This window comes from Hyla sarda, chromosome 1 (genome assembly GCF_029499605.1).
Source record: "Hyla sarda isolate aHylSar1 chromosome 1, aHylSar1.hap1, whole genome shotgun sequence".
Taxonomy (NCBI): domain Eukaryota; kingdom Metazoa; phylum Chordata; class Amphibia; order Anura; family Hylidae; genus Hyla; species Hyla sarda.
In genome coordinates, this window is record NC_079189.1 from 575,539,546 (window position 1) to 575,566,604 (window position 27,059).

General features: G+C 41.4%; 1 protein-coding gene across 1 annotated transcript; it reads right to left on the bottom strand.

Annotated features, from left to right (window-relative positions):
* Positions 1-508: 508 nt before the first annotated feature.
* On the bottom strand, positions 509-23,210 carry GRP (gastrin releasing peptide). The gene is made up of 3 exons (XM_056552527.1): positions 22,678-23,210; positions 10,361-10,614; positions 509-849 (listed from the first exon to the last, which is right to left on the bottom strand). Exons 1-3 carry the CDS (start codon positions 22,838-22,840, stop codon positions 802-804), a joined length of 465 nt encoding a protein of 154 aa, XP_056408502.1. The 5' UTR covers positions 22,841-23,210; the 3' UTR covers positions 509-801.
* Between the last annotated feature and the right edge of the window lie 3,849 nt (positions 23,211-27,059).

Genomic DNA, 27,059 nt, shown 5'->3' on the forward strand with positions numbered 1-27,059 from the left:
CCCAATACTAACAGTGACACCTCCAGTACTAATCATTGCTTACTGTAACCCTCCATGCACTGATTCCCACTACTAACTGTTAAGGGGCACTGCAGATATCATTTCTATGGGGTACCGTGAATGTCACTGTTGTGAATGCACTGAAACTGAATTATAGGGGGCTAAGGATGTCTGGGCTCTGTGGGTGGCATATGGGAGCTCTGTGGTCGGCACGCTTATGGTACACTGTGCAAGTGTTGTTGGGGCAAGATTGAGGCATATGAGAGATTTGTCATTGAGCATTCAGCAAGCTAACCTTCCCCATCTACAAAAAGTACAGGAAAGTTATAAATGTTGGTAGAGTATGTGTATATAATGTGCAAGCTTAGCCAGGGGGTAATATCTCTCCTACCCTTCTACCAAGCCACAGAGGTAAAAACTAAAACTCCATTGTCCAGTTCTAGTCAATGACTGTTCTTTAACCCGGAACACCACACTGATATATAAAACATGGCACAAGATCTTTATTTGAAGTTTTTTTATTGTGAACATCAAAATATTCTGTGTCTACAAACTAAAGAGATGAATTTGTCAGCGGTGCTAAAATATAATGATGTCACAGGAAGACCCTTCCTAGACCGGTATTTACAGATCAGGCGAGTAAGTCCGTGCTCTGGATACATGGGGTCGATAAGATTATCACTAGGAAATGCACCATGTAAACAAAGTATCATTGACGGAAATCATATATCAGGCATCTGGTACAATCAAATGTGGCACAAATCTCCTCGGCGGTACACACTGCTCCTCCCTTTGGGTTTCTCAGCTCTGTGCGTTCTCCTTCATCATCTGGTAGAGGTAATCCAACACCTAGAAAGATATTGACAGCTATAAGCGGTGGTGTACCAACCATGGCATTGCTAGGGGGCCCATAGTGAGAGACAGTACTTCTTTCCTTAAAGGAGTCATCCCAAGACAGGAACTTTGTCTTGTAAAAAGGAACATTTTATTGTATCAAACAGCATACAGGATATGAACTTGACGGGTTTCCTAACCGTATGACCCTTAGTTATTGCTAGTTGACCAGTGAGGACCTGACAACTCGGACCCCAACTGATCTCAAGAAAGGAGGTCAATCCCAAGTGACAATTGTATATAGGCCTTCCAAACATAGTCCAATTCAGCGCTCGGCAATGTTCAAATGTCCCATAGGAAATTAAAGGAAATCTGTCATCAGTTTCACCTGCATTTACCTGTCGGTACAGACGTGTAGTGCAGGTGACACTGATGACAATCATACTTACCTGGTCCTGCTCCATGCTCTGGTTCTCCCGCTATCTTGTTCTGTATCTTCAATGTTGGGGCAGACTTGGTGCATGGGCGGAGCTTCATGATATCACCGCTGCTGTTTGCTAGCAGCAGGACTTTTCAGAGAAGCAGGAGTGGTGACCTTACGAAGCTCCGCCCATGTTTCAAATCGGCCCCAGAACGGAAGATACCGTTGAAGATAGCGGGAGAAGCAGAGCACGGAATGGGACCAGATAAGTATCAATTTCATCAGTGTCACCTGCACTACTTGTCTGTACTGACAGGTTAGTGCAGGTGACACTGATGACAGATTTCCTTTCACGGAGCATGCTTGCTGTTGCTCTATTCACTCTGGGACATTTGACCTTCATTTCCCTGAATAATGGGGGTCCCCGTCATCATAGCCCCACCAATCAGCTGGTTGTCCCCTTTCCTGTGAATATGGGATAACTTTAATTATCAATGCTACTTTTTGGGGTTATTAATTGCTAGAGCTGTGTTTCCCAACCCAACAGCTGGAGGCACACTGGTTGGGAAACACTGTTCTAGCGCATCACATTCAGAATTATACATCTCCCAATCAATTCAACATTGCATTTTTTTTTATTAGTGTATTATACTATAAATATTTCTCCATAGGTATTTATTAAAAATTTGTGTTCAGTTTCTCTCCAGTAGCTAACATATTCTCACCTATAATGCAGGCTGCTTTGCTGTAATCAAAATGAAATGGACTGGAAGAGTTGCCCGAAGGCTCAGTCTCCAGCTCCATTCTCTCCTCTCCTGAATCTTCTAAACTAATTAATGACCAGATTTAAGGCGAATCTCCTCCCATATCAGCATAGTAGATGGTTCAGAAGAGGCATGAGAAGAGCTGGAGACTGAACATGAACTCGGCACTATATTTGACTACTAGAAGACTGCAGAAACAGAGCAACATTTTCAATAAAAGTTTGTTTACACCATAATAAGTACAATGCAGTGATTCAAATGCATAGTGATCATAGTCTTTAAAGGGGTACTCCGCCCCTAGACATCTTATCCCCTATCCAAAGGTCCAGCCTCTGGGAACTCCCGTGATCTCAATGCAGACAACCCAGAATTCTAAACATTATGTTAAGAACACTTAGTGTGTCATGAAGGGGGCAGGGTGACCACGGCCGCCCGCACCAAGAATTCTGAACATAATACCGGGTGCCTGCACAGAGATCCTTTGGATAGGGGATAAGATGTCTAGGGGTGGAGTACCCCTTTAAACTCTATCATAAAGGAAGCCATGTAAAAAAATGTTTGGGCGTGGGCACCTGCAAACACTAATGCTGATTGGAGAATATTGTGAAGTATTATGTAGTAATTCAGGTCATGGCATTGGGCAAATGATTTCTTTTAATGTATTTGATATTTGCAATAAAATGCACTTAAAAGCTTTTAACCCCTTAGTGGCAATTTATACACGCTTTTACAGTAGTCACTAAAGAGCCTTAAGGTATTAAAAAAAAAAAAATTATCAAAAAAACCACACACACACACCCCTCCCCAAAATAAAACACACTTTTTTTTCTTGAGCTTTTTAAAGATTTTCTTTTTTTCTCTTTTTTTAGGTTATAAGTCTTGGAATGTGGCGACACGTTTTATTTTATTTTTGTTTTAATTGTGCCAAACTACTAAATGTTAAACAAAAAAGAGAATAAAAGTATAAAGGTATTTAAACACTGAAAAAATCAAAGACAGAAATATATATTTTTCATAATCCCCCCTACCCTAAATAACATTAATGCACCCTATTTGGGAAATGATCAATCTATAATTTTCATGGTCATTTTACTTGAACAGTGAGAAACTAAATATGAGAGGATAACAACAAAAAAATCCAGGAAAAAAACACACACATACTAAAAAAAAGCTATGAATTCATTTACATTTGAAATAAGTATTTGATCCCCTATCAATCTGCAAGATTTTTGTCTTACAGCTGTCTTTTCTAAAAGGTAACCAGCTGAGATAAGAAGCACTCTCTTAAAGGGAGTGCTCCTAATCTCAGCTTGTTATCTGTATAGAAGACACTTGTCCACAGAAGCAATCAATCAGATTCCAAACTCTCCATCATGGCCAAAGAGATGGCCAAGGATGTTATGGACTATATTGTAGACCTAGACCGTAGGCTGGAATGGGCTACAAGACCATCGCCAAGCAGCTTGGGGAGAAGTTTACAACAATTTGTGCGATAACTCACAAATGGAAGAGACACAAAATATCTGTCAATCTCCCTTGGTTGGCGGCTCTATGTAAGATCTCACCTCCTGGAGATTCAATTATAATGAGATCGGTGGGGAATCAGTCCAGAACTACACGGGAGGATATTGTCAATAATCTCAAGGCATTTGGGACCATAGTCACCAAGAAAACAATTGGCACCACACAATGCCGTGAAGGACTAAAATCCTGCAGAGCCCGTGAGGCCCCCCTCAAGAAAGCTCATGTACAGGCCCATCTGAAATTTACCAATGAACCTCTGAATCATTCAAATGTACACAGGTAAGAAGCGGAAATTTGGAGTATCTCCCTTTAAGAGAGTGCTCCTAATCTCAGTTCTTATCTGTATAAAAGACACCTGGGAGCCAGAAATCCTGCTGATCAAATACTTATGATACTGAGTAAAATGCAAATCAATTCATAGCCTATTTAAAATGAGTTTTTCTAGATTTTTTCGTTGTTATTCTGTCTGTCACTGTTCAAATAAACTGACCATTAAAATTATTGACTGAACATTTCTTTGCCAGTGGGTAACCATACAAAATCAGCAGGGGATCAAATAATTGTCTCCTTCACTGTACCTGGAATCGGCCCAACATAGTGGATCTGAATGGGCACGGCTCAGGTTGGCAGCCTGATGGCATAGGTTGTCTAATGTGATGTGCTGACATATGATGTCTTATGGAAAAAAAAATATATATAGTGACACTGTGGAAAGGGAAGGGTGTATTTCCCTAGCTAACCCTGGAGAAACCTCCACCTGTGGCCTAATTAATGAGGTAGCAGAAAGGGGAAGTGTGTTTAAAAGGAGGTCAGGGAGAATAGTCTGGGCTCTATCCAGAAGACAGCAAGGTGGCTGTAGGGGAGAGGCAGTGGTCCTGCTGAGGAACACACAGCCCAAGCTGGGAGTGGCCCCAAAGAGTGGTGTGGACGAGACACACAGCAAGAGATTGCAAACGCTGTGTGTGAACAGTGAGTAGAAGGTTGCAGGAGTTATAAGTTTAACTGGCCGGGAAAACCCCACCATTTGATAGTCAGGAGATGCTGGATTGTTTAGTTAGTGACTAGACGGTATATGGTTTTGGTTGTTCCTGTCTTATGTTTTTTATTTATTCTGCAACCTGTCTAATAAAGCTATCGAGGAGCCAGACTTGCATAAAGTACTGTTGTTTGCCTGCTGATTGAAGTGGAAACGTGTCATGTGGTGATATAAAGGACAATCCCAGAGCTATCCCCAGGGAGAAATCCTTACAATTGGTGAAGGATGCGGGCAGCACGTTGATAAGAGCAACCAACAGTCGAGTTGCAGTGAAGTTGTTGCCAGGAGCAACCAACCGTACATGTTGCAAGTGGGACAAGCCCGGCTCTGGAGTAAAAGAGCAGGACTGAGCCTCTGGTGAAAGCGTTGCTAGGGGCAACAGATCGCATCAAGCGAGTGAACTCTCTCTAAGGTGAGGAGACAGGTGGATGGGCCACTTGTGCAGCGCAACAGCAACAAGCCGTGTGGGATTATTTGTTTTGAAAAATGGGTCGACGTCAAAATGCCATTGCTAGGAGCAACCAACATGGACAGCAACCAGTTGTCGCTAAGATGGACATGAGGACTCGTGACTGGTGGGTGGAATCCTACTGTTTGTGGAACTGGACTGTCACCAGGCTGTATCCAGAGTCATGCCGGCCATAATACCGTTTGTGAAGACCCGACCAGAGCCTGGTAAGACTGTTCTGATTGACTTTAAAACCTGTTATGGGACAGTGAGCCATGTTATGGAGGTGTGTGCCGAGCTTGAGATAGAGATTATACTGGGCAGAGACTTCCCATATTTTTGGCAGTTGTAGAATGAGGAGAGTGTGCCAGAGAAACCGCACACAAAGGTTCCTGAGCTAATGATGACTGGTGTGTCACTACTTCTCTGTGTGAACTGTCCTGTAAGTTTTGAACCTATGCAGTGTGATAATGTTTTTTGTCAAAAATTCATGTTTATGTGTTCTGAAGTAATGTGTACTGCTGCCAACTCTGACAGGACAAAAGAAAACCTGTGTGAGCTAGTAGTAGGTGGTAAAAAGATGATTGCTTTGCTAGAGCCTTGGGGTATAAAAAGTCTGGTGAAGCCAGACCCTGTCTTAGTGTCTATACAGGCAGTTATTTGGGGTTGTAAAACAGTTAATGTCTGTATTTCTACTCCCTATGGTACCGTGAGTCACAAGGTTGCAATAGAGCCCTCCTTGGAGTACGATGTAGTACTGGGGATGGATTTTCCATTTTTTCAGCAGTTATGGGAAGACTGTCAGGTGACTAGAGCAGGTACACCTGATAGGCCCACAACACTTGAATTGCACCACACACTAGTTGAGAGTTACTCAACAGAGGCTGAGGACGGGGAGTTTCAGCAGTCACTAGATATATGTCATATAGGGGTCTGCCAGACTGCTAGGGGAACTGAAGAACAGACCATAAGTCAAGTCCAAGAGAATCCAGAGACTCAAGTGACAAGTGTGCCTCTGACTGAAACAGAATCATCAGTAAAACCAGAAGTTCCATCTGCCAGCTGAAGATGAGCCCAAGGTGGGGCTAGAATTGCGCGGTCATCTGGAAGAGGTGACACGGAAAAGAAGCTACAGAGATGTCTGTGGATAATGCAGAAGTACTGAAGAGAGTACATGTGGAGCTGGGTGCTGCGCTTACTGTCATAGACTGAGTCCTGAGTGAAGGAGATGTGATGTCTGGACCAGAGATGGATCGTGACCAGGAAGGTCGAACCACTGAACCAGATGTTGTTGTTGCAGACCCAGGAGCTCTTGACGTTTCTGCGAGTGAGCGAAGAGGCGGGGGTGAAGTGAAAGAGAAGTCTGCGGGAGAGCAGAGAAACAGTCCAGAGAGACTGTTCGGGGACTACCCTGAGGCCCAATGGGCCAAGATCCTTGCAAAGGGGACGACAACCCCTAAACTAGGAGAAGAGTTGGCTTGAAATAGCAGGAAGCAAAGCTCCAGCTGCAGAAAAATGAGTTTGCGGCTCTGCAGGATGAACTGTCCAGCTCCCAGGATCTTGTGACCAGCAAGGAGAGAGAACTGGAGAGTCTGGCCAAACAGGTCTCATTCAAGGATGAAGAAGTTAATGTCCTGTGTGCAGGGCCGTTTGAAGGAATTTGGGGGCCCCAAGCAAAATAGACATGGAGGCCCCCACCCCCAGATGAGGGGGTTCATCTGGGGGTGCTACCTTCCTACTGGCGGGAAGAGGGGGTTAATTTGAGGGTACTACCTTATTCCTGGGGGGAGGGGGTTAATCTGGGGGTACTACCTTCCTACTGGGGGGAGGGGGTTAATATGGGGGTACTACTTGCCTACTCGGGGGCCCCAGATTAACCCCCTCCCCCCAGTAGGCAGGTAGTACCTCAGATTAACCCCCTCCCCCCAGCAGGCAGGTAGTACCCCTAGATTAACCCTTTCCCCCAGTAGGCAGGTAGTACCCCCAGATTAACCCCCCCCCAGTAGGCAGATAGTACCCCCGTACCCCAGGAGGGGGGTTCATCTGGGGGTGCTACCTTCCTACTGGGGGTGAGGGGGTTAATCTGGCAGTACTACCTGCCTACTGGGGGGGCCCCAAATTAACCCCTCCCCTAGTAGTAAGGTAGTACCCCCAGATACCCCCCCCCCAGTAGGAAGGTAGTTCCCCCAGATTAACCCTCCCCCTGTAGGAAGGTAGTACGGTACCCCAGATTAACCCCCTCCCCCAGACCCTGTAGGCAGGTAGTTCAGAACCTTGAAATAACATTCACTCACTGTCATAGATATATGTTGCACTAAACGCTGTGCGCGGTAATCCTGTGAGTTCGCGCACCATCACGTGACACGTTGCGTCACGCTCCAGGGCCGGCGTTTGAATTCTGGGACTCAGCGTGACGTCATGACGGTCATGTGACGCGCGAAAATTCGAATCCCGGACCAACTGAAGATGAGCCGGAGCGGGGCACAAAAAGGAGCCGGAGGCATCGACTTCAGTCTCTGCCTCTCACTCCAGGCAGGATCTCGCACTGCTGGCCCGGCAGGCCGACAGGGCGAGCTGCCTGCCGAACGGTATATCGCAGGAAGACAGGCAAACACTGGCTCTGCTCGGGGGGCCCGGGCCAGCTTGGGGCCCCAAGTAATTGCTTGGTTTGCCTGTCCTCTTGCGACGGGCCTGCCTGTGTGAGGCATATCTGGCTCTACAAAGTGATCACAAGGCTAGGTTGGTACCCATGGAAGAGCTGGAGAAGGAGAAAGTAGTAATGGCTCATAAGGTGCAGAGCCTGGAGGCGCAGAAAGAAATGCACCTTAAGTCTTATGCAGCTGCCTTGGATTCACTGGGAATGCAGCTCTCTGAACAAGAGGCTCAACTAAAAGTCCATGAGCAGAAAGATGGCGCAACTGAATAAAGACAAAGAGCAGATAAGAGAACAACTGCTGTCCCTAGAGAATATTGTCAAAAACTTGACAGAATTGCTGAAAAGTGAGAAGGTTAACTCTGCTAAGCTCAAGAGTGAGTAGCAGAAACATTTAAAGCTACTGGAGACTGAGATGTTTTCACTAAAAGTGTCAGAGTCTGAGCAATGGACTCAAGAAACAGTAGAGTTTGAAGTCCATGAGAGGAAGCCATATGAGAAGTCCTCTGAAGCTGAAACTGAGGTGAAACCCTATGAAAGTTCCTCTGAAGCTGCAGAGATATGGACATTGGATGGTGAAAATGCTGAGGCAGAGAAGTTCTCTAGGGCAGAAGCTAAACCAGAGATATCTGCAGAAGTCCTGTAAATGGGTGATACAGGCTTGGTTTGCCACCAGCAAAGTTCGGGCGATGGCCGTACCGTTGACAAAAGAAGACAAAGGCCAGGAGCATCCGCCTTGTCCGCACCTACTGTCCAAAGCACTGCACAGACCAACGTGAAGAACCTGGGGTTGGAAAGGTGTGACATGAAAGAAGGGTGCTCCATTGAAGTGGTGCATATAAAATCTGCTGAAGAAGTAAGCCAAGTGCCTTAAAACCTGTTGGACAAAGTTGTTAAAGGAAAAGGAAAGGCAGTTGGACTCTGCTTTTTGAATACAAGTGCTCCTTCCCGGTATGTCTGAGCAGAGGGGGGGGGGGATATGTGACACTGTGGCAAGGGAAGGGTGTATTTCCCTAGCCAACCCTGGAGAAACCTCCACCTGTGGCCTAATTAATGAGGTAGCAGAAAGGGGAAGTGTGTTTAAAAGGAAGTCAGACATAATAGTCTGGGCTCTTCCCAGAAGACAGCAAGGTGGCTGTAGTGGAGAGGCAGTGGTCTTGGTGAGGAACACACAGCCCGAGCTGTGAGTGGCCCCAAGAGTGATGTTGACAAGACACACAACAAGAGGTTGCAAACGCTGTGTGTGAACAGTGAGTAAAAGGTTGCAGGAGGCATAAGTTTAACTGGCCGGGAAAAGCCCACCAGTCACGGCACACTGGATTGTTTGGTTAGTGACTAGATGGTCTAAGGTTTTGTTTGTTCCCATCTTGTGTTTTTTATATGTCCTGCAACCTGTCTAATAAAGCTGGTGAGGAGCCAGACTTGCATAAAGTACTGTTGTTTGCCTGCTGATTGAAATGGAAACGTGTCCTGTGGCGGTGTCAAGGACGATCCCAAAGCTATCCCCAGGGAGAAATCCTTACAATATATATATATATATATATATATATATATATATATATATATATACAGTACAGACCAAAAGTTTGGACACACCTTCTCATTCAGAGTTTTCTTTATTTTCATGACTATCAAAATGTTAGATTCACACTGAAGGCATCAAAACTATGAATTAACACATGTGCAATTATATACATAGCAAAAAAGTGTTCAACAACTGAAAATATGTCATATTCTAGGTTCTAGCCACCTTTTGCTTTGATTACTGCTTTGCACACTCTTGGCATTCTCTTGTTGAGATTCAAGAGGTAGTCACCTGAAATGGATTTCACTTCATAGGTGTGATGGTGTGGAGGAGGAGGTGTGATGGTGTGGGGGTGCTTTGCTGGTGACACTGTTGGGGATTTATACAAAATTGAAGGCATATTGAACCAGCATGGCTACCACAGCATCTTGCAGCGGCTGCTATTCCATCCGGTTTGCGTTTAGTTGGACCATCATTTATTTTTCAACAGGACAATGACCGCAAACACACCTCAAGCCTGTGTAAGGGCTATTTGACCAAGAAGGAGAGTGATGGGATGCTGCACCAGATGACCTGGCCTCCACAGTCACCGGACCTGAACCCAATGAAGGCAAAAGGGCCAACAAGTGCTAAGCATCTCTGGGAACTCCTTCAAGACTGTTGGAAGACCATTTCAGGTGACTACCTCTTGAAGCTCAACAAGAGAAAGAGTGTGCAAAGCAGTAATCAAAGCAAAAGGTGGCTACTTTGAAGAACCTAGAATATAACAAATTTTCAGTTGTTTCACACTTTTTTGTTATGTCTATAATTCCACATGTGTTAATTCATAGTTTTGATGCCTTCCCTGTGAATCTACAATTTTCATAGTCATGAAAATAAAGAAAACCCTGAATGAGAAGGTGTGTCCAAACTTTTGGTCTGTACTGTATATATGTATTTATATATAGTTATTATTATTATTTAATTTATTTATAAAATGTTTTCCAAGGATTGGTAATATCATGTCAGTCCGCAGATTTCAGGGCCTGTAGTTTGTCTTCAGATAAAAGTCCACTGGTTGAGCGATGCCTGTATATTAATCCATCAATGTGAATAGGGCCCATATAGTGGTCAGGGGTCCACATCTAAGTTATGATGTGCTGATCGGACACTTACCTCTTTATAGTTGTTGTTGTTAGAGTCCTCGGAGTCCCAGAATTTCCTGTTATATAACCTTGTGTCTCTCATGGACTGGGAATTTCTGACATCACTGGCCTCCAGCATCTTCAATAAATTAAGGAGGGCATCTTTCCAATGCTGAGAGCCTTCCACGGACTTATCTCCATCCATATACCCAGCGGCTGAGGTCCTGTCTCCGCCATCATACATATAAGGATATTCCTCTATACTCTTTTTACCCATTAAGTGGCCTGGAGGAAATAGAAGATTGGATGATGACACAAGGACCACCCAGGAATCCAAAGTCTTCTTTTCTTTTATGTCACATATCACCATTGACCTGTAGCTGTTTAAATATGGGTCCTATGGGGTCATAAGGGCCACAATGATAAGGGTCCAGAAACTGGGACCACAATCATCTTCTAGGACAAAAATGACTGTACATAGCTTTATCTACAGCAGTGGTCTCCAAACTGAGAACTTCCAGCTGTTGCAAAACTAGCCGTTGGCTGATCGGGCATGCTGGGAGTTGTAGTTTTGCAACAGCTGGTGTGCCACAGTTTGGAGACTACTGATCTATAGTTATATCATAACATACTATTAGGGTCCCAGCTCTCACAGCCTTACTTATGCAACCCTTAAAGGGGTACTCCAGTGAAAAACTTTTTTTTAAATCAACTGGTGCCAGAAAGTTAAACAGATTTGTAAATTACTCCTATTAAAAAATCTTAATCCTTTCAGTACTTTTTAGCTGCTGAATACTACAGAGGAAATGGTTTTCTTTTTGGAACACAGAGCTCTCTGCTGACATCATGACCACAGTGCTCTCTGCTGACATCTCTGTTCATTTTAAGAACTGTCCAGAGTAGGAGAAAATCCCCATAGTAAACATTTGCTGCTCTGGACAGTTCCTAAAATGAACAGAGATGTCAGCAGAGTGCACTGTGCTCGTGATGTCAGCAGAGAGCTCTGTGTTCCAAAAAGAAAAGAATTTCCTCTGTAGTATTCAGCAGCTAATAAGTACTGGAAGGATTAAGATTTTTTAACAGAAGTCATTTACAAATCTGTTTAACTTTCTGGCACCAGTTGATTTAAAGGATAAACCTTGAAAGGTGTAAGGCTAGGTTTTCACATGTTTTTTTTCCAGCAGTTTTTGAGCCAAAGTCAGAAGTGGATCAATAAGGGAAGAGAAGAGCAAGTCCTTCCTTTATATTTCCTATTCCTTTTGAATACATTTCTGGCTTTGGCTCAACAACTGGAAACTTAGCCTAACCCCTGTTGGAGCATTTGGACATTACATAAGTAAGAAATGAGAACATAAAACAAAGACTATGTATGACACAAAAAGAAAACCCTATCTGCCATGATAGAGACAAAAGGCACATACAGTAATACAGTAATAGCTCTGAAATATGTCTGTACAGCATGTAGTGTGAGGAAATCTGAGTTTCAATTGGTAACCATTTTCAAAATCTCTGTTTGCCACCAGTGAATGACAACACTCTTGGTTACATTGAGAGGTGACAACTGCTTTAGACCTGATACTCTCTAAGTCTAAGGCCAAGGACTTGCTACAATTGTATCCAGTCTATGTGAGCTAAACAAGCTGGACATGAGGTCAAGGTCACTGAAGAAGATTCATTAACATTTCCCTAGTCAATATTTCCCTCTCCCTCTTGAGATAGATAGATAGATAAATATGAGATAGGTAGATATGAGATAGATAGATAGATAGATAGATATAAGATAGATAGATATGAGAGATAGATAGATAGATATATAGATAGATAGATAGATAGATAGATATGAGATAGATAGATAGATAGATAGATATAAGATAGATAGATATGAGAGATAGATAGATAGATAGATAGATAGATATGAGATTGATAGATATGAGATAGATAGATAGATATGAGATAGATAGATATGAGATAGATAGATATGAGATAGATATGAGATAGATATGAGATAGATAGATAGATATGAGATAGATAGATAGATAAATATGAGATAGATAGATATGAGATAGATAGATATGAGATAGATAGATATGAGATAGATAGATAGATAGATAGATAGATAGATAGATATGAGATAGATAGATATGAGATGGATAGAGATAGATAGATATGAGATAGATAGACAGATATGAGATAGATAGATAGATATGAGATAGATAGATAGATAGATATGAGATAGATAGATATGAGATAGATATGAGATAGATATGAGATAGATAGATATGAGATAGATAGACAGATATGAGATAGATAGATAGATAGATATGAGATAGATAGATAGATATGATAGATAGATAGATATGAGATAGATATGAGATAGATATGAGATAGATAGATATGAGATAGATAGATATGAGATAGATAGACAGATATGAGATAGATAGATAGATATGAGATAGATAGATAGATAGATAGATATGAGATAGATATGAGATAGATAGATATGAGATAGATAGACAGATATGAGATAGATAGATAGATAGATATGAGATAGATAGATATGAGATAGATAGATATGAGATAGATAGATATGAGATAGATATGAGATAGATAGATAGATATATATATATATATATATATATATAGATAGATAGATAGATAGATATGAGATAGATAGATAGATATGAGATAGATAGATATGAGATAGATATGAGATAGATAGGGCCGTAATGATAGATAGATAGATACATAGATATGAGATAGATAGATATGAGATAGATAGATTATCAAGGGCTTGATAATGGCGGTGAGAGGCCGCAGAAACGTTGCTCTCCTGATACTTGCACTGGAATAATGGAATAAACCCACAAGTTTCTTCACCATTTTTGTGTGCTGCTATTTTCTGGATTGCTAGATATCTATCTATCTATCTATCTATCTATCTATCTATCTATCTTGATGAATTCCCCTCATTATGTCTAATAATAAATTCATAATATGTACTGTAAACCCATAGAAAGTTATTATCCCGTTGGGAATCAGGAATATGGCAATCACTCTGCAGGAACACAATCATCTAGCTATATGTATATCTATTTATCTATCAACAAATATAAAGTATTATTATTAGTGTTGCTCGCGAATATTCGAAATGCGAATTTTATTCGCGAATATCGCATATTCGCAAATTGGCGAATATTCTCGAATATAGCGCTATATATTCGTAATTACGAATATTCGTTTTTTTTTTCACAGTACACATCACAGTGATCATCCCTCTCTGCTTCCAGCTTGTGTGGTGTAAAGAAGGCTGTAATACTACTGTGTGAGACTGGTGTATGAATTTTCGCATATGCGAATTTTTGCTTATGCTAATTTTTAATATGCAAAATTTTTGCATATGTTATTTTCGCATACGTGAATTTTCGCACATGCGAAAATAAAACGAGAATATTACGAATATGCGAATATGAGCGAATATATGGCGAATATTCATCCATATATTCGCGAATATTCGCGAATTCGAATATGGCCTATGCCGCTCAACATTAATTATTATTAATATTAGTATTTTTCAAGAAAGGAATGTAGGATATAGTTAAGTAATTATCTGGTAGAGATGAAATAATTTTTATACCTAAGTAAGTCATTAATAATTGGTAATAAATAAATATTTACAGCAGAAATGATCACTAAGGTTTCTGGCTATAGAATTGATGGATCTATGATAGTTGAAACTTTAGCATTTTTCCCTACGATTGAAATAGTTGACAAAGCATTGTGTGATGTGTTACCTGTTCTGCACCGGTCTGTTACATGTTCTACAGTGATATGTGTTCTGCACCGGTCTGTTACATGTTCTACAGTGATATGTGTTCTGCACCGGTCTGTTACATGTTCTACAGTGATATGTGTTCTGCACCGGTCTGTTACATGTTCTACAGTGATATGTGTTCTGCACCGGTCTGTTACATGTTCTACAGTGATATGTGTTCTGCACCGGTCTGTTACATGTTCTACAGTGATATGTGTTCTGCACCGGTCTGTTACATGTTCTACAGTGATATGTGTTCTGCACCGGTCTGTTACATGTTCTACAGTGATATGTGTTCTGCACCAGTCTGTTACATGTTCTACAGTGATATGTGTTCTGCACCGGTCTGTTACATGTTCTACAGTGATATGTGTTCTGCACCGGTCTGTTACATGTTCTACAGTGATATGTGTTCTGCACCGGTCTGTTACATGTTCTACAGTGATATGTGTTCTGCACCGGTCTGTTACATGTTCTACAGTGATATGTGTTCTGCACCAGTCTGTTACATGTTCTACAGTGATATGTGTTCTGCACCGGTCTGTTACATGTTCTACAGTGATATGTGTTCTGCACCAGTCTTTTACATGTTCTACAGTGATATGTGTTCTGCACCGGTCTGTTACATGTTCTACAGTGATATGTGTTCTGCACCGGTCTGTTACATGTTCTACAGTGATATGTGTTCTGCACCAGTCTGTTACATGTTCTACAGTGATATGTGTTCTGCACCGGTCTGTTACATGTTCTACAGTGATATGTGTTCTGCACCGGTCTGTTACATGTTCTACAGTGATATGTGTTCTGCACCGGTCTGTTACATGTTCTACAGTGATATGTGTTCTGCACCAGTCTGTTACATGTTCTACAGTGATATGTGTTCTGCACCGGTCTGTTACATGTTCTACAGTGATATGTGTTCTGCACCAGTCTGTTACATGTTCTACAGTGATATGTGTTCTGCACCGGTCTGTTACATGTTCTACAGTGATATGTGTTCTGCACCAGTCTGTTACATGTTCTACAGTGATATGTGTTCTGCACCGGTCTGTTACATGTTCTACAGTGATATGTGTTCTGCACCGGTCTGTTACATGTTCTACAGTGATATGTGTTCTGCACCGGTCTGTTACATGTTCTACAGTGATATGTGTTCTGCACCGGTCTGTTACATGTTCTACAGTGATATGTGTTCTGCACCGGTCTGTTACATGTTCTACAGTGATATGTGTTCTGCACCAGTCTGTTACATGTTCTACAGTGATATGTGTTCTGCACCGGTCTGTTACATGTTCTACAGTGATATGTGTTCTGCACCGGTCTGTTACATGTTCTACAGTGATATGTGTTCTGCACCGGTCTGTTACATGTTCTACAGTGATATGTGTTCTGCACCGGTCTGTTACATGTTCTACAGTGATATGTGTTCTGCACCGGTCTGTTACATGTTCTACAGTGATATGTGTTCTGCACCGGTCTGTTACATGTTCTACAGTGATATGTGTTTTGCAATATTGTTCAACATGGTCTGCTCAGATCTGCTGTCTGTCCTGCAATGATCCGATACATATTCTGCAAACATCTTCTACCTGTTCTGCAGTGATCTTCTACCTGTTCTGCAGTGATCTTCTATATGTGATCTTCTACCTGTTCTGCAGTGATCTTCTACCTGTTCTGCAGTGATCTTCTATATGTGATCTTCTACCTGTTCTGCAGTGATTTTCTATATGTGATCTTCTACATGTTCTGCAGTGATCTTCTACATGTTCTGCACTGATCTACCTGTTCTGCAGTGATCTTCTACATGTTCTGCAGTGATCTTCTACATGTTCTGCGGTGATCTTCTATCTGTTCTGCAGTGATCTTCTACTTGTTGTGCACTGATCTTCTACATGTTCTGCAGTGATCTTCTACATGTTCTGCAGTGATCTTCTACATGTTCTGCACTGATCTACCTGTTCTGCACTGATCTTCTACTTGTTCTGCAGTGATCTTCTACCTGTTCTGCAGTGATCTTCTACTTATTCTGCACTGATCTTCTACATGTTCTGCAGTGATCTTCTACCTGTTCTGCACTGATCTTCTACATGTTCTGCACTGATCTTCTACCTGTTCTGCAGTGATCTTCTACCTGTTCTGCAGTGATCTTCTACTTGTTCTGCAGTGGTCTTCTACCTGTTCTGCACTGATCTTCTACTTGTTCTGCAGTGATCTTCTACCTGTGCTGCAGTGATCTTCTACTTGTTCTGCAGTGATCTTCTACCTGTTCTGCAGTGATCTTCTACATGTTCTGCACTGATCTTCTACATGTTCTGCAGTGATCTTCTACCTGTTCTGCACTGATCTTCTACCTGTTCTGCAGTGATCTTCTACAAGTTCTGCAGTGATCTTCTACCTGTTCTGCACTGATCTACCTGTTCTGCAGTGATCTTCTACATGTTCTGCACTGATCTTCTACCTGTTCTGCAGTGAACTTCTACATGTTCTGCACTGATCTTCTACCTGTTCTGCACTGATCTACCTGTTCTGCACTGATCTTATACCTGTTCTGCAGTGATCTTCTACCTTTTCTGCAGTGATCTTCTACTTGTTCTGCAGTGATCTTCTACCTGTTCTGCAGTGATCTTCTACTTGTTCTGCAGTGATCTTCTACCTGTTCTGCAGTGATCTTCTACATGTTCTGCAGTGATCTTCTACATGTTCTGCAGTGATCTTCTACCTGTTCTGCACTGATCTTCTACCTGTTCTGCAGTGATCTTCTACATGTTCTGCAGTGATCTTCTACCTGTTCTGCACTGATCTACCTGTTCTGCAGTGATCTTCTACATGTTCTGCACTGATCTTCTACCTGTTCTGCAGTGATCTTCTACATGTTCTGCACTGATCTACCTGTTCTGCACTGATCTTCTACCTGTTCTGCAGTGATCTTCTACATGTTCTGCAGTGATCTTCTACCTGTTCTGCACTGATCTTCTACCTGTTCTGCAGTGATCTTCTACATGTTCTGCAGTGATCTTCTACCTGTTCTGCACTGATCTACCTGTTCTGCAGTGATCTTCTACATGTTCTGCACTGATCTTCTACCTGTTCTGCACTGATCTTCTACATGTTCTGCAGTGATCTTCTACATGTTCTGCACTGATCTACCTGTTCTGCACTGATCTTCTACTTGTTCTGCAGTGATCTTCTACCTGTTCTGCAGTGATCTTCTACTTATTCTGCACTGATCTTCTACATGTTCTGCAGTGATCTTCTACCTGTTCTGCACTGATCTTCTACATGTTCTGCACTGATCTTCTACCTGTTCTGCAGTGATCTTCTACCTGTTCTGCAGTGATCTTCTACTTGTTCTGCAGTGGTCTTCTACCTGTTCTGCACTGATCTTCTACTTGTTCTGCAGTGATCTTCTACCTGTTCTGCACTGATCTTCTACTTGTTCTGCAGTGATCTTCTACCTGTTCTGCAGTGATCTTCTACATGTTCTGCAGTGATCTTCTACATATTCTGCAGTGATCTTCTACCTGTTCTGCACTGATCTTCTACCTGTTCTGCAGTGATCTTCTACATGTTCTGCAGTGATCTTCTACCTGTTCTGCACTGATCTACCTGTTCTGCAGTGATCTTCTACATGTTCTGCACTGATCTTCTACCTGTTCTGCAGTGATCTTCTACCTGTTCTGCACTGATCTACCTGTTCTGCACTGATCTTCTACCTGTTCTGCAGTGATCTTCTACCTTTTCTGCAGTGATCTTCTACTTGTTCTGCAGTGATCAGCAACCTGTTGTCTATGCCAGCTGGCATGGGAACATAGGGAGGTATAGAGTCTACTGTCCTGTGATATGTTATTGTAGCATGATGTGAAATTCTTATGTGAAAATACAGTGAATGAAACCTAAAGCTTAAAGTGGTTTTCCAGGTTTAGAAAAATTGCTGCTGCTTTTTTTTGCAAAAACCTCATCCCACCTGTCCACAGGATCTGCAGCACTTCAGCTCAGTCTCATTCTCTTCTATGGAGCAGAGCTGCAATATCAGACATAACCTGTGGACAATCTGTTTTTCTGATCCTGAACAACCACTTAAAAGTCCAAGAGATGTAACTCCTGCCTTAATCTAACTCAGTAGCGCCACCCTGCAGCTGCACTATTATTGTTTGTATTGTCGGGAAACCTTCATTGCCAGGGTCTCCCGCTCTCTGGTTATCAAGTAGGAATTACTATTTTGCAGACAAACAGTTGCTGCAGCAGTAAAGTAAGTAAAGTAACCATAACTATCTGGAGTGTTACTATGGGGCTGATTCTTTATACCTGTGACTTTCCAGCTGTTGTACCTCAGGACTGGCACAAACTAGTTTATAGTTACTGGTCACTAATTACACTTACAATCCTCTAGTTACTAGTCACTAATTACACTTACAATCCTCTAGTTACTAGTCACTAATTACACTTACAATCCTCTAGTTACTAGTCACTAATTACACTTACAATCCTCTAGTTACTAGTCACTAATTACACTTACAATCCTCTAGTTACTAGTCACTAATTACACTTACAATCCTCTAGTTACTAGTCACTAATTACACTTACAATCCTCTAGTTACTAGTCACTAATTACACTTACAATCCTCTAGTTACTAGTCACTAATTACACTTACAATCCTCTAGTTACTAGTCACTAATTACACTTTCTATCCTCTAGTTATTAGTCACTAATTACACTTTCTATCCTCTAGTTACTAGTCACTAATTACACTTACAATCCTCTAGTTACTAGTCACTAATTACACTTACTATCCTCTAGTTACTAGTCACTAATTACACTTACAATCCTCTAGTTACTAGTCACTAATTACACTTACAATCCTCTAGTTACTAGTCACTAATTACACTTACAATCCTCTAGTTACTAGTCACTAATTACACTTACAATCCTCTAGTTACTAGTCACTAATTACACTTTCTATCCTCTAGTAGTTGCTAGTCACTAATTACACTTTCTATCCTCTAGTTTATTTATTTTATTTATTTATATAGCGCCTACAGATTCCGCAGCGCTTACTGGTCACTAATTACACTTACAATCCTCTAGTTACTAGTCACTAATTACACTTACAATCCTCTAGTTACTAGTCGCTAATTACACTTTCTATCCTCTAGTTTATTTATTTTATTTATTTATATAGCGCCTACAGATTCCGCAGCACTTACTGGTCACTAATTACACTTTCTATCCTCTAGTTATTAGTCACTAATTACACTTACTATCCTCTAGTAGTTACTAGTCACTAATTACACTTACTATCCTCTAGTAGTTACTAGTCACTAATTACACTTACTATCCTCTAGTAGTTACTAGTCACTAATTACACTTTCTATCCTCTAGTAGTTACTAGTCACTAATTACACTTTCTATCCTGTAGTCCCTACTTACTAGTCATTAGTTAATAGTCACTAATTGCACTTAGTATTCTTAGTATTTTCCAGCTGTTGTACCTCAGGTCTGGCACAAACATTGCACTTTTTAGTTTATAGTCACTAGTCACTAATTACACTTTCTATCCTCTAGTTACTAGTCACTAATTACACTTTCTATCCTCTAGTTACTAGTCACTAATTACACTTTCTATCCTCTAGTTACTAGTCACTAATTACACTTTCTATCCTCTAGTTACTAGTCACTAATTACACTTTCTATCCTCTAGTTACTAGTCACTAATTACACTTTCTATCCTCTAGTTACTAGTCACTAATTACACTTACTATCCTCTAGTTACTAGTCACTAATTACACTTTCTATCCTCTAGTTACTAGTCACTAATTACACTTACTATCCTCTAGTTACTAGACACTAATTACACTTTTTTCCTGTAGTCCCTACTTACTAATTGCACTTACTAGTCATTAGTTAATAGTCACTAATTGCACTTAGTATTCTTAGTATTTTCCAGCTGTTGTACCTCATGTCTGGCACAAACATTGCACTTTTTAGTTTATAGTCACTAGTCACTAATTACACTTTCTATCCTCTAGTTACTAGTCACTAATTACACTTACTATCCTCTAGTTACTAGACACTAATTACACTTTCTATCCTCTAGTTGCTAGTCACTAATTACACTTACTATCCTCTAGTTGCTAGTCACTAATTACACTTACTATCCTCTAGTTACTAGTCACTAATTACACTTTCTATCCTTTAGTCACTAGTCACTAATTACACTTACTATCCTCTAGTTACTAGTCACTAATTACACTTTCTATCCTTTAGTCACTAGTCACTAATTACATTTTCTATCCTATAGTCACTAGTCACTAATTACACTTACTATCCTATAGTCACTAGTCACTAATTACACTTTCTATCCTCTAGTTGCTAGTCACTAATTACACTTACTATCCTCTAGTTACTAGTCACTAATTACACTTTCTATCCTTTAGTCACTAGTCACTAATTACATTTTCTATCCTCTAGTTACTAGTCACTAATTACACTTTCTATCCTCTAGTTACTAGTCACTAATTACACTTTCTATCCTCTAGTTGCTAGTCACTAATTACACTTACTATCCTCTAGTTGCTAGTCACTAATTACACTTACTATCCTCTAGTTACTAGTCACTAATTACACTTTCTATCCTTTAGTCACTAGTCACTAATTACATTTTCTATCCTATAGTCACTAGTCACTAATTACACTTACTATCCTATAGTCACTAGTCACTAATTACACTTTCTATCCTCTAGTTGCTAGTCACTAATTACACTTACTATCCTCTAGTTACTAGTCACTAATTACACTTTCTATCCTTTAGTCACTAGTCACTAATTACATTTTCTATCCTCTAGTTACTAGTCACTAATTACACTTTCTATCCTCTAGTCACTAGTCACTAATTGCACTTACAATCCTCTAGTTGCTAGTCACTAATTACACTTACTATCCTCTAGTTACTAGTCACTAATTACACTTTCTATCCTTTAGTCACTAGTCACTAATTACACTTTCTATCCTCTAGTTACTAGTCACTAATTACACTTACTATCCTATAGTCACTAGTCACTAATTACACTTACTATCCTATAGTTACTAGTCACTAATTACAATTACTATCCTCTAGTCACTAATTACACTTTCTATCCTCTAGTCACTAATTACACTTACTATCCTCTAGTTACTAGTCACTAATTACACTTTCTATTCTCTAGTCACTAGTCACTAATTGCACTTACAATCCTCTAGTTACTAGTCACTAATTACACTTACTATCCTCTAGTCACTAGTCACTAATTGCACTTACTATCCTCTAGTTACTAGTCACTATTTGCACTTACTATCCTCTAGTCACTAGTCACTAATTACACTTTCTATCCTCTAGTTACTAGTCACTATTTGCACTTACTATCCTCTAGTCACTAGTCACTAATTGCACTTAAAATCCTCTAGTTACTAGTCACTAATTACACTTACTATCGTCTAGTTACTAGTCACTATTTGCACTTACTATCCTCTAGTTACTAGACACTAATTACACTTACTATCCTCTAGTCACTAGTCACTAATTGCACTTACAATCCTCTAGTTACTAGTCACTATTTGCACTTACTATCCTCTAGTCACTAGTCACTAATTGCACTTAAAATCCTCTAGTTACTAGTCACTAATTACACTTACTATCGTCTAGTTACTAGTCACTATTTGCACTTACTATCCTCTAGTTACTAGACACTAATTACACTTACTATCCTCTAGTCACTAGTCACTAATTGCACTTACAATCCTCTAGTTACTAGTCACTATTTGCACTTACTATCCTCTAGTCACTAGTCACTAATTGCACTTAAAATCCTCTAGTTACTAGTCACTAATTACACTTACTATCGTCTAGTTACTAGTCACTATTTGCACTTACTATCCTCTAGTTACTAGACACTAATTACACTTACTATCCTCTAGTCACTAGTCACTAATTGCACTTACAATCCTCTAGTTACTAGTCACTATTTGCACTTACTATCCTCTAGTTACTAGACACTATTTGCACTTACTATCCTCTAGTTACTAGTCACTAATTACACTTACTATCCTCTAGTTACTAGTCACTATTTGCACTTACTATCCTCTAGTTACTAGTCACTAATTACACTTTCTATCCTCTAGTTACTAGTCACTAATTACACTTACTATCCTCTAGTTACTAGTCACTAATTACACTTTCTATCCTTTAGTTACTAGTCACTAATTATACTTTGTAGCCTCTAGTTACTAGTCACTAATTACACTTTGTATTTTCTAGTTACTAGTCGCTAATTACACTTACTATCCTCTAGTCTCTAATTACACTTACTAGTCACTACTTACTATTTGCACTTACTAGTCATTAGTTAATAGTCACTAATTGCACTTAGTAGTCTCTAGCTAATAGTCACTAATAGTCACTTAGTAGTCACAAGTATGATGTCACAACCTGTTGGTTAATTTGTATGTTTTTTCTCCATGTATACTCAGATGCTCAGAAGGTATAAGAGGTGAGGGCACTTACCTACAGCCCAGTGGCTGCCCCTGGTGTATACTTTGGAGAGAGGAGCTGTGTCCTGGTGCTGCTGGGATGGGGCTGCCTGGGAATGGACTTTGAAGAGGATCAGGGTGCAGAGAATGAAGGAGAAGAGGGTTCGGTATCTCCAGAAGATCAATGCTCCTTCCATGGCTTTTCTATAGTGGTGTCCGGGATGTTGCAAACTAAGACCTAGACCTGTCTATGGTGCTGAAGCTGAGCTTGAACCTGTCCTTTGTGCTGAAGCTGGGACTGGAGCTGTCCTGGGTGCTGGAGCTGAAAGCTGTCCCTACTAGCAGTGCTGCACTGGAATCCTGGCTCTTCTAGTATCTCTCCCTCACTGAGCAGCATTTATAAGTGAAGAAGGAAGGTCTGGTGTCAGAATGTATCAGTCTAGCACCTCCTCCACCCCAGCTCCTCACTGACCTCACCCAACAACTGACCCGCTCCCTACAACACCCCGTGTTCATGAGTCACATATGCCGAAATCACCTGTGCTCCATGTCACTCAAATCTTATTACTTATTTGTTTCCAATAATAAATCATCTTTCTCTTCTCTCTCTTTTTCCTATACCGGTTTGTAATCTATGACCTGACACCTTTCACCAAATGTTCATTACATATAAGAAAAAGGGGGGGGGGGGTCTGATCTGAATGGCTGGACTCATGAATGGAGGCTATAAAGTTACGTCCCAGATGACACCACCTCGATGGATGACATTTGTTAATTGAGTTAGATTAAGCTGAGTCACTAGAACCCCATAGGTGAAGCCCGGGCTTTATCTCTGGACACACATTCTTCATTCTGGGTCCTGTCTGTAGAAAATATCAAACATGCCAATATATCTGCACGTAATATTGTCTGGATAAGGGAGGAACAGAGAGGATGTTATATGAGAGGGGATACGAGGAATGGCACGGCAAGATTTTGCATGAGTTTTAGACATAGGAGCCATCGGTGGTTCTTCTGTCCCATGGGCTAAGAAAAGAATGTCCTCCTCGACCTGCAGAAGAAGAATGTGCAATATCTGGCAGACCAGGAAATATTATATTGAATATCATTTAACAGTAGCTAAAACAAATTGATAAATGACAGATATACCAGTGATTTCCAACCAGTGAGTCTCCAGTTGTTACAAAACTGCAACTCCCAGCATGCTCGGACAGCCTTCTGACTTCATATCTCTTCCTTATATCCCATCCTCATAACCCGTCCTCATTTCCCATCCTCATATTCCGACCTCATATCTCGACCTCATATCTCATCCACATATCCAGTCCTCAGATCCCGACATCATATCCCGACCTCATATCTCATCCTCATATCCCATTCTCAAATCCCGTCCTCATATCCCATCCTTATATCCCTTCCTCATATGCCGTCCTCATATGCCTTCCTCATATCCTGTCCTCATATCATGTCCTCATATCGGGTCCTCATATCCTGTCCTCATATCGGGTCCTCATATTCTGTCCTCATATCGGGTCCTCATATCCCGTCCTCATATCGGGTCCTCATATCCCGTCCTCATATCGGGTCCTCATATCCCGTCCTCATATCGGGTCCTCATATCCCGTCCTCATATCGGGTCCTCATATCCCGTCCTCATATCGGGTCCTCATATCCCGTCCTCATATCAGGTCCTCATATCCCGTCCTCATATCCTGTCCTCATATCCCGTCCTCATATCCTGTCCTCATATTGGGTCCTCATATCCTGTCCTCATATCGGGTCCTCATATCCTGTCCTCATATCGGGTCCTCATATCCTGTCCTCATATCGGGTCCTCATATCCTGTCCTCATATCGGGTCCTCATATCCTGTCCTCATATCGGGTCCTCATATCCTGTCCTCATATCGGGTCCTCATATCCTGTCCTCATATCGGGTCCTCATATCCTGTCCTCATATCGGGTCCTCATATCCTGTCCTCATATCCTGTCCTCATATCCTGTCCTCATATCCTGTCCTCATATCCTCTCCTCATATCGGGTCCTCATATCCTGTCCTCATATCGAGTCCTCATATCCTGTCCTCATATCGGGTCCTCATATCCTGTCCTCATATCGGGTCCTCATATCCTGTCCTCATATCGGGTCCTCATATCCTGTCCTCATATCCTGTCCTCATATCCTGTCCTCATATTCTGTCCTCATATCCTGTCCTCATATCGGGTCCTCATATCCTGTCCTCATATCGGGTCCTCATATCGGGTCCTCATATCCTGTCCTCATATCTGGTCCTCATATCCTGTCCTCATATCGGGTCCTCATATCCTGTTCTCATATCAGGTCCTCATATCGGGTCCTCATATCCTGTCCTCATATCGGGTCCTCATATCCTGTCCTCATATCGGGTCCTCATATCCCGTCCTCATATCGGGTCCTCATATCCCGTCCTCATATCGGGTCCTCATATCCCGTCCTCATATCGGGTCCTCATATCCTGTCCTCATATCGGGTCCTCATATCCTGTCCTCATATCGGGTCCTCATATCCTGTCCTCATATCGGGTCCTCATATCGGGTCCTCATATCCTGTCCTCATATCGGGTCCTCATATCCTGTCCTCATATCCTGTCCTCATATCGGGTCCTCATATCCTGTCCTCATATTGGGTCCTCATATCCTGTCCTCATATCGGGTCCTCATATCCTGTCCTCATATCGGGTCCTCATATCCCGTCCTCATATTGGGTCCTCATATTCTGTCCTCATATCCTGTCCTCATATTCTGTCCTCATATCGGGTCCTCATATTGGGTCCTCATATCCTGTCCTCATATCAGGTCCTCATATCGGGTCCTCATATCACGTCCTCATATCAGGTCCTCATATCCTGTCCTCATATCCTGTCCTCATATCCTGTCCTCATATCCTGTCCTCATATCGGGTCCTCATATCCCGTCCTCATAATGGGTCCTCATATTCTGTCCTCATATCCTGTCCTCATATTCTGTCCTCATATCGGGTCCTCATATCCCGTCCTCATATTGGGTCCTCATATCCTGTCCTCATATCCTGTCCTCATATCAGGTCCTCATATCCTGTCCTCATATCGGGTCCTCATATCCTGTCCTCATATCGGGTCCTCATATCCTGTCCTCATATCGGGTCCTCATATCGGGTCCTCATATCGGGTCCTCATATCCTGTCCTCATATCCTGACCTCATATCCTGTCCTCATATCCCGTCCTCATATCCCATCCTCATATCCTGTCCTCATATCCTGACCTCATATCCTGTCCTCATATCCTGTCCTCATATCCTGACCTCATATCCTGTCCTCATATCGGGTCCTCATATCAGGTCCTCATATCCTGTCCTCATATCGGGTCCTCATATCCCATACTCATATCCTGTCCTCATATCGGGTCCTCATATCCCGTCCTCATATCAGGTCCTCATATCCTGTCCTTATATCCTGTCCTCATATCCTGTCCTCAAGTGGGGCTGAGCTGTGATGAAGAGATGGTAGAAATGCAGTGGTAATGGATTCATCATAAGCGATTTGTCGCAGAATTTGACCAGACATCTTACAAAACTGGCTGTGTACAGCATTTTGTAAAAAGTCGCACATTTTGGCGCAAATGTGAAAAGTAAAAAGGCGCAGAAAAAGATGCAGAAGAGGCAACCTACAATGTGGAGTACTGAAGTAGAGAATGTGTACTGTCACCATATTAATCACATGCCCTGCGCCATTTAGTAAAACACATGACCAGCACACAAGTCCAAGGTGTGAAAAACATTCAGCTACATCACCCTTAATAAATACCCCCCCCCCCCCCATATATCCAAAAGAATAAAGATACATTTGAAAAAGTTCAGGAAGTATTACTTTAGTGAGAGAGTAGTGGATACATGGAATAGCTTTCCTGCAGAAGTGGTCGCTGCAAATACAGTGAAGGAGTTTAAGCATGCATGGGATAAGTATACGGCTATCCTCCATATAAGATAGGGATAAGTATACAGCTATCCTCCATATAAGATAGGGATAGGTATAAGACTATCCGTCATATAAGATAGGCATAAGGCTATCCTTCATATAAGATAGGGATAGGTATAAGCCTATCCTTCATATAAGATAGGGATAGACATAAGGCTATCCTTCATATAAGATAGGGATAGGCATAAGGCCATCCTTCATATAAGATAGAGATAGGTGTAAGGCTATCCTTCATATAAGATAGAGATAGGCATAAGACTATCCTTCATATAAGATAGAGATAGGCATAAGACTATCCTTCATATAAGATAGGGATAGGTATAAGACTATCCTTCATATAAGATAGGGATAGGTATAAGGCTATTCTTCATATAAGATAGGGATAGGTATAAGACTATCCTTCATATAAGATAGGGATAGGTATAAG